Source organism: Erythrolamprus reginae, chromosome 7, assembly GCF_031021105.1.
Source record: "Erythrolamprus reginae isolate rEryReg1 chromosome 7, rEryReg1.hap1, whole genome shotgun sequence".
In the NCBI taxonomy this organism is placed as follows: Eukaryota; Metazoa; Chordata; class Lepidosauria; order Squamata; family Dipsadidae; genus Erythrolamprus; species Erythrolamprus reginae.
In genome coordinates, this window is record NC_091956.1 from 58,712,106 (window position 1) to 58,724,977 (window position 12,872).

A 12,872-nucleotide genomic window follows, 5' to 3' on the forward strand; every position below is an offset into this window, starting at 1 on the left:
AACAGTTTAGTCCAGGATGCGAGGGGTCAGTAAATATTTTCCCCGCCCTCTTTTTGACTTGTGCAGTATACAGGTCCTCAATGGAAGGCAGGTTGGCAGCAATTGCTTTTTCTGCAGTTCTGATTGTCCTCTGAAGTCTGTGTCGGTCCTGTTGAGTTGCAGCATCAAACCAGACAGTTATAGGGGTGCAGATGACAGACTCAATGATTCCTCTGTAGAACTGTATCAGCAGCTCCTTGGGCAGTTTGAGCTTCCTGAGTTGGCGCAGAAAGAACATTCTTTGTTGTGCTTTTTTGATGATGTTTTTGATGTTAGGTGACCATTTTAGGTCTTGAGATATGATAGAACCTAGAAATTTGAAGGTCTCTACTGTTGATACTGTTTTGCAAATACAATAGTGGTTGCCTGCAAGATCTGTTTGCAGGCACAGGGAAGAGCACAACTTTGAAAGAGGAAGGTGGCCTTCAAAGAGAATTTCTTCCATACAGTATCCATTCCCTTAACCGAATGAGCTCTCTGAATTACAGAGATGCTCAGCTGTTCGGACCTTTCAAAGAAGAATCTCCCAGTATATTCTAAAAACGTCAGAATGCCAGGATATCAGACAATGGTGCTGGTGCTGGCAAGAATACTGCAAGTTCATTTTTCCATGAAATGGTTCAAGACTGTTTTATGCAGTCATTAAAAATCTAAGAATCTAAGAAATGTGAAACTGACTCTACTCTTTCAGTGAATGGTTGTGTGTCTTGTAAGTCATTGCTGCAGAAGATTCTTTTAAAAAACAATAGCAATAGAATTATGCCATCCTTAATGTATATATTAATTGACATAATCTGCCAATTAATTTCTGACCAAAAATAATAGTTTCAATAACTGCATCCATTTGCAAAAAAAAATCTTTAGGAACATGTCCTAAGTAATTCATTCTTGTAGGATATTATTCCTGGTTTCCAGAGGGTGGCAATGCTGATCATCTTTTTATTGTACAACCTAGACTGTTACTTATTTTTAAACAACGTAATTCAAGTGAGTAATGCTGAACTATTCTGAAATGCATTTATTACGAGCAGTAAGTGTGTGGGCTTTTAAATTGGTAATGGCATAATTCGATGTAATTCAAGTGTTAATCCATGTTGGGTTTACATGTATAAGCTTCAGGTTTTGTGTTTCCATTTTCTATCTCCTCCTTTCAGTATGTCAAAATGTTTACTCCAGTAATGGGTTTTGTTTACTTTTGCTACCAGTTCGGAGATATGTGCATACTTATGCGCAGAGGTTTCTGTGCATGCACCAATCATCCATGATGACGTTTGGGTGGGTGGGTGGAGTCTCCTGCCATAGCTACTGGTTCGCCTGAACCAGGGCAAACCAGTAGCAACCCACCACTGGTTTACTCCTATTCATTTGATCTTTTTAAAAAAATTCTATCAAACCCAAGACTGTACAGTGGTACCTCAGTTCTCGAACGCTTTGGTTCTCGTACATTTCGGATACCAAACAAAATTTTCGGCAAAAATTTGCTTCAGTATCTGAACAAAAATTCGGATACTGAACAGCCACAGAAAATTTTGTTTGTTATCCGAAATGTTACCACCTGCTTAACAGCCTCCCAGTCTCTATAGTCTAACCTCTCCAAGCTGCAGGAAGGGTGGGGGCGGCTGCAATACCGGCAGCTTTGGGGGGCTCCTTTCTTCAGTGCTTCGTCTTCCCGGCAGCAGCAGTGGAGCCATCTCAGCAGTTGCCGCTGCTCCACCGGCTTCCCTTCATTACGTGACGTTCCAGGCGCTGCTGCTCCTCGAAGGGAAGTCGCTGCCATCACCACCGCTGCCGCCGGGAAGGAGAAAGTTGGTGCACAAGACGAAGCACTGAGGAAAGGAGCCCCCCAAAACTGCCGGGATTGCAGCCGCCCCCACCCTTCCTGCAGCTTGGAGAGATTAGACTACAGAGCTCCTCAGATTTTTATCCCATAGGAAATAAAGAAAATAGATTTAATTGGTTCCCAGCAAGTCACCACGGGCTGGGAACCAATTAAATCCATTTCCATTATTTCCTATGGGATAAATTAATTCGGTACTCGACCAAATCGGTTCTCAACCACACATCTGAAACGAATTGTGGTCGAGAACCGAGGTACCACTGTAGTTAACTATGAGCCATAGAGAAAATACTGAATAGTAAACCATGGATGGAAATAGATAATTCTTTTTCATTTTATTTTAAGAACAGCTATTGGGTTTAGACTTGGTTTAGCATTATTATTTTAAGAGAACCATTTTTCAACCATGGAGGAAGAAACATTGAAAAGCCCAAGATTCTCTCATAGGAAACTACTAAACTATGGCTACTATTCTTTTTTATGACTATGGACTAAACAAAGCTGTGAACGTGCAAGTTATCTTAATTGTAATGTATTAGCATTTGCTACCTTATTTATTTTAATATTTCTAAGAATTCATAATTGCCAATTATGAATGGTTGCCAATTATGGTTGCCAATTTTTGCCTATTTTGCCTTTTATAATCAGTTTGAACAGAATGAAGAAAGCCATGTAGCTAATTTTTGCAAAACATGCTATTATTTTTGGTTCAGGTAGATACTGCCATGAAAGGGTGACTATTCTGATGCTAGGCCTTTGTTTACCCTTTTTGACCCTTTGCTGAGATTTCATTCAAATAGCCTGATTCACAAGGATTGTTGCCATTATTTAGAAAACAATTCTTTTTTTCAAGTCCTTTCAATACCCTTCCTGTTAATGACTACTTCACCTTCAAACTCAGCAATACATGAACACATAATAGATTCAATTTTTTTATTTTATTTTATTTATTTATTTATTCATTTGTCCAATACACAATACATGTGGAAGAGAATAGACATGAAGTAATATATATAAAGATAATATGTAAAAATAGAGGAGAAGATATATGAAAGGAAGAAAATATATATGATATATGAGATAAAGAAAAGACAATTGAACAGGGGACGAAAGGCACACTAGTGCACTTATGTACACCCCTTACTGACCTCTTAGAAACCTGGAGAGGTCAATCGTGGATAGTCTAAGGGAGAAATGTTGGGGGTTAGGGGTTGACACTATTGAGTCCAGTAATGAGCTCCACGTTGCAACAACTCGATTGTCAAAGTCATATTTTTTACAGTCAAGTTTGGAGTGGTTAATATTAAGTTTGAATCTGTTGCGTGCTCTTGTGTTGTTGCGGTTGAAGCTGAAGTAGTCATTGACCGGTAGGACATTGCAGCATATGATCTTGTGGGCAATACTTAAATCGTGTTTTAGGCGCCGTAGTTCTAAACTTTCTAGACCCAGGATTGTTAGTCTATTTTCATAGGATATTCTGTTTCGAATGGAGGAGTGAAGGGCTCTTCTGGTGAAATATCTTTGGACGTTTTCAAGGGTGTTGATGTCCGAGATGTGGTATGGGTTCCAGACAGATGAGCTGTATTCAAGGATGGGTCTGGCAAAAGTTTTGTAGGCTCTTGTGAGTAGTGTGAGATTGCTGGAGCAGAAGCTACATAGGATCAGGTTCACAACTCTAGAAGCCTTTTTGGCAATATTGTTGCAGTGGGCTTTAGCACTTAGGTCATTTGATATTAGTATTCCAAGGTCTTTTACTGAGTGTGGGTTGGCTGTGAGAATTTGTTTATTCAGTGTATATATGAGGTTTGGTGTAACTGTAAACTGCTCTAAACTCAGCTACAGAAAATACGACTTCAGCATTAGAGTGATCAATGCCTGGAATATACTACCTGACACTGTAGTTTCTTCCCCAAACCCCCAGAACTTTAACCTTAGATTGTCTACAGTTGACCTCTCCCCGTTTCTAAGAGGTCTGTAAGGGATGTGCATAAGCGCACCATTGTGCCTACCGTCCCTGCCCTACTGTCCTATTGTCCTTTTCTATCATTACTTTTTACTTATGTTATGTTTATACAAATTACTATCCTATACATTTTGATAAATAAATAAATAAAATAAAGTAGGCATTCCCTGCCAAGAGAATTTTTTATAGTTATTAAAAACTAAATCAGCAATGAAGATGCAAATCTTGGTATGGGACATCAGATCAGAATGAAAGTTGCTTGCAGGTTTTCTGAAGCCAGGGTGCATTAATAAGGCGGTAGCAAGTGCTTCCATTTCAGGATTGCTTATATAACAGTACAGAAGTAAAGAACATTAGAGCAGATTTTTCAAGGCATTGGCAAGCACAAAAGGCAAGTTGGATGTAAAGTTTTATTTATAAATAATATATTAGAAAATGATCATCAGCAGAAAAATATCTAGGCAAAGCTTATTACAGTAATATTAAGAACGTAATACCTCTACTTAAGAATTTAATCCGTTCTGTGATCAGGTTCTTAAGTAGAAAAGTTTGTAAGTAGAAGCAATTTTTTTCATAGGAATCAACGTAAAAGCAAATAATGCATCCAAACTCATTAGAAAAGAAATAAAAGCTTGGAATTTGGGTGGGAGGAGGAGGAAGAAGAAGAAGAGGAGGAGGACAGTCGCTGCCCAGAGCAAAGGGAGCATTTCTTTTCTCTGGGCACTGGCAGAGGTTTATTTCCTCTCCAAACGCCAAGAGAAAGGAAATTTGTTCGCTCTAGACTGCCAAAGCCTCCTTAAGCGCCACTGAAAGGCTCCTCTAGCAGCCCAGAAAAGCCCAAGATGGCAGGGATTAAAGGGGAAATGTCAGGAAACTGGCCGGGTCTTTGTGCCACTCTCAAATTTCCTGGGAAAATTTTCCAGGCTCGGGTTCTTAAGTAGAAAATGGTTCTTAAGAAGAAGCAAAAAAATCTTGAACACCTGGTTCTTATCTAGAAAAGTTCTTAAGTAGAGGCGTTCTTAAGTAGAGTTACCACTGTATTCTTTTTTTAACCTCCCACTCATCTAGTTAGGATCCTTGGTAATAAATTACACATTTTGTTTTAAACTGTAACTGGCACAATTCTGTAGACTTTATTGACTATTACAGTACAATATCTGCTATTTTCTTAATATTACCTTTAGACCAAGCAATTGTAAAGCTACCCAAGGACATTACTAAACAATTAATTTAAAGCAGACTGGTTAACAATTGTGGCTTTAAGCTGATGCAACAGTGCAACAAAAATATAACAGGATATCATCATCTCTTGACATGATGACCTTGGGTTATGATCTGTTGGCAATGTTGCACCAGAACAGTAATGCTTGTGCAATGTTAAGATAGAATGTTAGATGGCAGATAGTGGCTACAATTTATTTTTAGCTTTTCATAGCTTTATATTTCAAGCAATGGTTTTTTCCTTCCAGTATTTTCTGTGCTTCCACAGTAGCAAAAAAAGGTCACAGAACCAGACACTGAGAACTTTGTAGTTTGTTATAATTTATTCATTCATCTTTATTAGAGAGATTAGCAAAAGGACCAAACAAAACAAAAATGAAACGGAAAACATCAATATTGTTTTGTTTGCATATATGAGTGTATTGCAGGAGAGGCGGAGTAACGACACAGACACAAGAGCTGGATTTAAAACTGGGTCATTTTTATTAATTAAATTCGCATAATTTATTTAAATAAATTAGCATAATTATCATAATTAACTATAACCCTAAAATGGACCCGCAGAGTCAAACAATTGCTTCCAGGGCGGAAAATGACGTCAGAAAAACTTCCGGGGCAACTTATGGGCGTAGCTCCATGCTAATCCAGGTGAGGGACCCCTCCCTCACCTGAGACATTGCCATGCACTTGTATTATAGTAGAATATGCCATTCTAATGTTAGAATATGCTACTGTCAGTGCAACTCTGATCTTCATTTGTTTCCTGACTGAATGTGACACTGCCATGGACCAGATAGTATAAAACCTTAGGCTATCTCCCAAAGTGCACTAGTTGTTGACACCAGTGTTGAAATCCAATTTTTTTTACTACTGGTTCTGTGGGCCTGGCTTGGTGGCTGTGGTGAGGCTTAGTGGGTGTGACTTGGTGGGCGTGTCCCATCAACTAAACAATGTCGGTTGGCGGGCCCCAGGGGAAGAACCTTCTCTGTGGCGGCCCCGACTCTCTGGAACCAGCTCCCCCCAGAGATTAGAACTGCCCCTACCCTCCTTGCCTTTCATAAACTCCTCAAAACCCACCTTTGTCGTCAGGCATGGGGGAACTGAGATATCTCCCCCGGGCCTATACAATTAATGTATGGTATGTTTGTATGTATGTATGCTTAATAATGGGTTTTTAAAAAATATTTTAAATTGTAAATTATTAGATTTGTCATGAACTGTTTTTATTGTGTTGTGAGCCGCCCCAAGTCTACGGAGAGGGGTGGCATACAAATCTAATAAATAATAATAATAATAATAATAATAATAATAATAATAATAATAATAATAATGTCATGGAAAGGAAAAATATCCATTCCTACATCACTCCAGGGAAAGGATATTGCAAAATCTCCATTCCCATCTCACTCTGGGGCCAGCCAGTATTTGCTGGTTCTCCGAACTACTCAAAATTTCTGCTACCATCCAGTTCTCCAGAACCTGCAGGATTTCACTCCTGGTTGACACTAATATTTAGATTTCTTATTTTAATGATTTCTTGAATTTGTTAATAATAGCTGGATCACAGTTTCTGGAGATAGTTTCATTAAAAAAGAAAAAAAATATGAAATTATATTTTCCTTTCAATATATTTTTCAACAGAAATGCACCAGCTTTTTAAAATGTTTTTCAGAACGCTTAATTTTTATAACACCGAAAAGCTACTTAGGTATTTTTTAAAAACAATTTCACTACTTCAGATATATATATGTAGATTGTTCTGAGTTTGGGTTTTGCCCCGTGTAATATTTTGAATGTCTATGCGACGTTTCGGTGAAATCACATTAACCATCATCAGGCTGAAGTTGTTAGCTTTGTGCTGCTGTAAATATTTATATATTGACAGCAGCACAAAGCTAACAACTTCAGCCTGATGATGGTGAAGGTGATTTCACTGAAACGTCGCATAGACATTCAAAATATTACACGGGGCAAAACCCAAACTCAGAACAATCTACATACATACATACATACATACATACATACATACATACATATATTTGTTTTCGTAGATTTTCACGGGTACAGGTATGATGGTCTTGGTATATTCGGGTTTCTTCCCGTGTAGGATTTGGAAATTTCTGGCGACATTTCGATGAGGTCCCACTCATCACCTTCAGGCTGGTGTTTCTGTCCTTGTTCTAAGGTGAACACTGCGAGACCTAAGCTGCCTTCCTTCTATAAATACTGGTGGCTGGGTGTGGTTTGATGGCTCAGCAATTGCCTGCTGTGTAGAAACTTCCTGGTGAGTCAGTGGGGTAACATCTGGGGTCGTTGATGTAGCTGAAGTATGCTGATTAATTAAGTTAATTAACCATTAACTAATCAGCATACTTCAGCTACATCAATGACCCCAGATGTTACCCCACTGACTCACCAGGAAGTTTCTACACAGCAGGCAATTGCTGAGCCATCAAACCACACCCAGCCACCAGTATTTATAGAAGGAAGGCAGCTCAGGTCTCGCAGTGTTCGCCTTAGACAAGGACAGAAACACCAGCCTGAAGATGATGAGTGGGACCTCATCGAAACGTCGCCAGAAATTTCTAAATCCTACATGGGAAGAAACCCGAATATACCAAGACCGTCATACCTGTACCTGTGAAAATCTACAAAAACACATATATATATACACTGCTCAAAAAAATAAAGGAAACACTCAAATAACACATCCTAGATCTGAATGAATGAAATATTCTCATTGAATACTTTGTTCTGTACAAAGTTGAATGTGCTGACAACAAAATGAAATTGATTGTCAGTGTTGCTTCCTAAGTGGACAGTTTGATTTCACAGAAGTTTGATTTACTTGGAGTTTATTTATTATTTATTTATTTAGTTATTTATTGGATTTGTATGCCGCCCCTCTCTGTAGACTCGGGGCGGCTAACAACAGTGATAAAAACAGAATGTAAAAATCCAATACTAAAACAGCTAAAAACCCTTGTTATAAAACCAATCATACATACAAACATACCATGCATAAATTGTAGAAGCCAAGGGGGAAAAGAATATCTTAGTTCCCCCATGCCTGATGACAGAGGTGTGTTTTGAGGAGCTTACAAAAGGCAAGGAGGGTGGGGGCTGTTCTAATCTCCAGGGGGAGTTGGTTCCAGAGGGCCGGGGCCGCCACAGAGAAGGCTCTTCCCCTGGGCCCCGCCAAACGACATTGTTTAGTTGACGGGATCCGGAGAAGGCCCACTCTGTGGGACCTAACTGGTCGCTGGGATTCGTGCGGCAGAAGGTGGTCCCTGAGATAATCTGGCCCGGCGCCATGAAGGGCTTTATATCACAACACTTAACAGTTATATTCTGTTATTTAAGTGTTCCCTTTATTATTATTATTTTGAGCAGTATACAGTATATACACACACATGCGCTACGTTTGGAATCTTTGTCACTGATATTCAAGAATGTAATAACTCTAAGACTTTACTGTTTCTAGGAAAGGGGCAGTGAACGGTCTTTATCAGTTCCTGGACGGCTACCTTCCACTTCTTCGAGATCCATTTCCCCAGTTTCTCCTGTGATGTTGCAATCCACTCCTGATTACATTACCAAAGCACCAGCAGCAGTTGACAAGCCTGGGAAGAGGCTGACCCCTTGGGAAGCAGCAGCTAAGTCTCCCCTTGGATTTGTGGATGATGCTTTTGGTCCCCAAACCATGCAAGAATCTATTGTTGCAAATGTCATGTCAGCGGCTCGTAGGAAAACATTATCTACACCACCTGATGACTGGAAGAGAAAGGTGGCTTATGAGCATCCAGCTCCAAGTGTCCATGCTAAATTAGCTTCACTTGGAAGGAGCTACCCAGTGGCCACGTTACCTGCCAAGATCTCAATGTCTGCTCCTAGCTCCATTGGTCATTATGGTTCCCGTCTGCAGCCTGCATATTGTAATCAACGTGCCCAAACTGATCCTGGTATGATTTCCATGGAATCCAGGTCTGATTACTGTCTATCAATGTCTGACTCCAATTATAATCCACATCCAAAGGGATGGAGACGTCAAACATGAAAAGCAAATGAGTCTGCTCTAGGGTTTCCTTCCTTGAAGGTCTAGAATTAGAATGAGAAGTGTGAATAGATGGTTTCTGGCCTGGGAAAATCAAGATTCGTCTAGAATGGGACCAAGTGTTCACGATTTGTCAGTATTATAAAAGACATCGATCCCAGATTTTCTTTGCCTTGTATGTGTTTGTGTGTGTGTGAATGTGTATGTCCTTGAGAGAAACATGCATAGCAGAAATAGGATGAATTCTAGTTTATATAAAAGCAAATCCCAACATGGTGTTTTGATGTGCTTCCACATATGAAATTTTAAACTGGGAAGGTTATAATTGTGCAATATTAACACCCGTCAGTGATCCAATTAATCATTATAAAAATGTAATCTTAGGGGACATGAAAACAGTTATTTCCTTTTGTTTCTTATACAAGTCTGCTTATGGTTAACTGAGTGTCTATTTGTACCACCAGCTATGTTGTGATAAGTTGTGATTTGGTCTTTGTTATTGGCTATGCAAATATTATTCCTAACCTAAAGAGTTCAGTTGCATTATTTTTTATCTTTCCGAGACTCAAATAGTATCCCCCCCCCCTAACTGGTTAGAGAAAAATACTGTAATAGGGTCTAAAGTTTCATTAGGCTGATATTTCGAAGTTTTCTAGCTCGAGAGAAACACTTCAGTGGATGGACACAGAGTTTGCTTTCAGAAGGTCCTAGATGAATTCTTAGCATTTCTGGTTAAAAACCTTAGATAGCAGTTGAAGGGAAAGTATCCTTGCTGAGATTCAGAAAAGAATCTGACTAGACAATCTTCACTTCTTGAAGGCATCTACAAACTCATGTTATGTTCATTCATTCCAAATTGGTTTTGCTTATACAGTAATACCTCTAGATACGAGCTGCTCCACATGCGAGTATTCCAAGTTACGAGCCGCGACACGAGCGAAATTTCTGTTCAACACCCGAGCTCAAATTCGGGACACGAGCCGAGCTTCCACTAGGTGGCGCAAGAATCTCCTTGCTTCTGGTTATCTCGGCGCGAAAAACAAAGTCTAAAGGCATTCGTTCGAGATGCGAGTTGATCGACCTACGAGCTCGGGTCTGGAACGAATTAAACTCGTATGTCGAGGTACCACTGTATTATCAGCTTGGAGAAACACATCAGCACAAATGTCCTCAGTGTCAGAAAACCATTTTTAGGACTAGAGGTACAACAACAAAAGTGTAATTAAAAATGAATATCATATAGCAGATGACAAGAAATGGAAAGACATTATATTTCCCCAGCTCAGTTTCTGATGTAAATCAGTCTTTAGAACATGAGTGAATCAGAATAGACCTGGAAGGGACTTTGGAGGTCTTGTAGCCCAGCTCCTTCTCAAACAGATCATATACCAGTGATGGCGAACCTATGGCAAGGATGCCACAGGTGGCACGCAGAGCCATATCTGCCGCACGCAAGCCGTTGCCCTAGCTCAGCTCCAGCATATATGTACACACTGGCCAGCTGATTTTCGGCTCGTACAGAGGCTCTTGGATGATATTTTTGTCTTCTGGAGGACCTCCGGGGGGACAGCGGAAGGTGTTTTTGCCCTCCCCAGGCTCTAGGAAATCCTCTTCTGGACCCACCAGAACTTGGAAAAAGGGCTGTTTCTAGCCTACAGAGGACCTCCGGGGTGGGGGCAAGGGAGACACTTTTTGCCCTTCCCAGGCATTGAATTATGTGTATGGGCACTCACGCAGGTGCGATAGTGTGTGTGCACATGCTTTTGGCACCCAAGGGAAAAAATGTTCGCCATCACTGTCCTATACCATTTCAGATAGGGGTTTGTCTGGTTTTTTCTTTAAAAACTTCAAGTGATGAAGCACCTACAGCTTCTGAAAGCAAACTGACTGGTTAATTGTCCTCACTGTTATGAAGTTTCTTCTTAATTGCCCATTGTTTTTCTCCTTGATTAGTTTCCTTGACTTGCCCTCTGGGGCTTTTGAAAATAAATTGACCCCCTCCTCTTTGTGGCAGCCTATAAAATACTGGAATGCTGCTAGCATGTCCCTCCTAGTCCAACACAAGAGTATTATATAAACATAAGTGGACAATTTGTATCTTCCAGAGAGTGATACCCTGCAATTCCAGCTTATCTCACACTGGTCACACTAGCTCAGGGGTCCCCAAACTTGGCAACTTGAAGACTTGTGGACTTCAGCTCCCAGAGTTCCCCAACCATCTGTGAATCATAAATCATCAACTTCTGTAGGATCACAGGTTTTTTTTCCCCTATACCACGGTTTTTCCCACCTGATGACGTCATGTCATCGCCAACCTTTTATCTGCTTTTAATAAATATTTTTTTAATAAACTTTAATAAATAAACATGGTGAGTAACAATCTAAATGGTTGCTAAGGGAATGGAAAATTGCAATTTAGGGGTTTAAAGTGTTAAGGGAAGGTTTGTGATATACAGTACTGTATTTACTTCCGCATCTCTACTTTGCGGAAATTCGAGTTTCGTGGGCGGTCTCAGAACGCATCCCCCGCGAAAATCGAGGGAACACTGTACTACAATCCTGGGAATTTAAATTCATTTCATTTGCTTCTTTGTTTTAGACTTTAGCTATGTTATTTTTAATTTCTTTCTTAAAAAATACAATTAGACCTTCCAAGAGCAAATAAAACACGAAGATACCTCTTTTTATTTATATTCAAAGCAGATTCTAATACCTTCACTGTTTCCTAAATAAGAGATGGAGAAATGACTTTTTAAAAAGTCTTTGACTTACAACTGGTCATTTAGTGATCATTCCCTACAACTGCACTGACCATTTTTAACACTTACAACCATTGCAGCATTCCCATGATCACACGATTTACATTTGGATGCTTGACAACTGACTCATATTTATGATGGTTGTACTGTTCTGGGGTCATGTGAACCCCTTTTGTAACTTTTTTACAAGCAAAGTCAATAGGACACCAGATTCACTTAACAACCTAATTTAATAGCTGTAGCAATTCATTTACCAATTGTGATAAGGAAAGTCATAAATGGGCCAAAACTCACTTCACAAATTTCTCACTTAACAACATAATTTTGGGCTCAACTGTGGTCATAAGTGTGAAGACTACCTGTATTGGGTCTTCATTTCTATTACTAGAATCTCATGAATGTTAACTCAGGAGCAAATACCATTAAATTCAAGGGTACTTTCCACTAAGGCAGTGTTTCCCAACCTTGGCAACTTGAAGATATTTGGACTTCAACTCTCAGAATTCCCCAGCCAGCGAATGCTGGCTGGGGAATTCTGGGAGTTGAAGTCCAAATATCTTCAAGTTGCCAAGGTCGGGAAGCACTGCACTAAGGATTAAGGTTACAGCCCATTTTCACACTGTCTGGTATAATTCATTCCTTTCTAAAGAGCAATACAATTTTTCTAAATGAAGGAAACTTACATGATTGTAAATTGGTTATAGAGCTTATGTTTTGGTGCCAACATCATTTTTTTTCCAGGCTCAGTATCTGAACTACTGTTTCAGTAAAGATATTGGCTTTTTAAACTTTAAAAGTAAGTTTAAAAGATATTGACTTTTTAAACTTTAAGAATTGGCCAAACAAACATGCCATTATTCTCATAACCAGCACAAAGAAAGATATAGCATGACGGGAAAAGCCATTAAGGGTGTTGATTTAAACAAGTTATATGCCTCAGTGTATAAGTAAAGTTCCTATGGAGGAAAACAAAACAGAATTTTTTTCTAGCTAATTGTT

At 39.5% G+C, this 12,872-nt stretch overlaps 1 protein-coding gene across 2 annotated transcripts in view; it reads left to right on the top strand.

Annotated features, from left to right (window-relative positions):
• The window catches only part of SYNPO2 (synaptopodin 2), a 129,675-nt gene extending 120,031 nt beyond the window's left edge, over nt 1-9,644 (top strand). For both annotated transcript variants that reach the window (XM_070757650.1, XM_070757649.1), the window contains exon 5: nt 8,545-9,644. In XM_070757650.1, the coding sequence (XP_070613751.1) occupies nt 8,545-9,117 (573 nt within the window). In that variant the 3' untranslated portion in view covers nt 9,118-9,644. The remainder of the gene's footprint in view (nt 1-8,544) is intronic.
• Nucleotides 9,645-12,872: the final 3,228 nt, after the last annotated feature.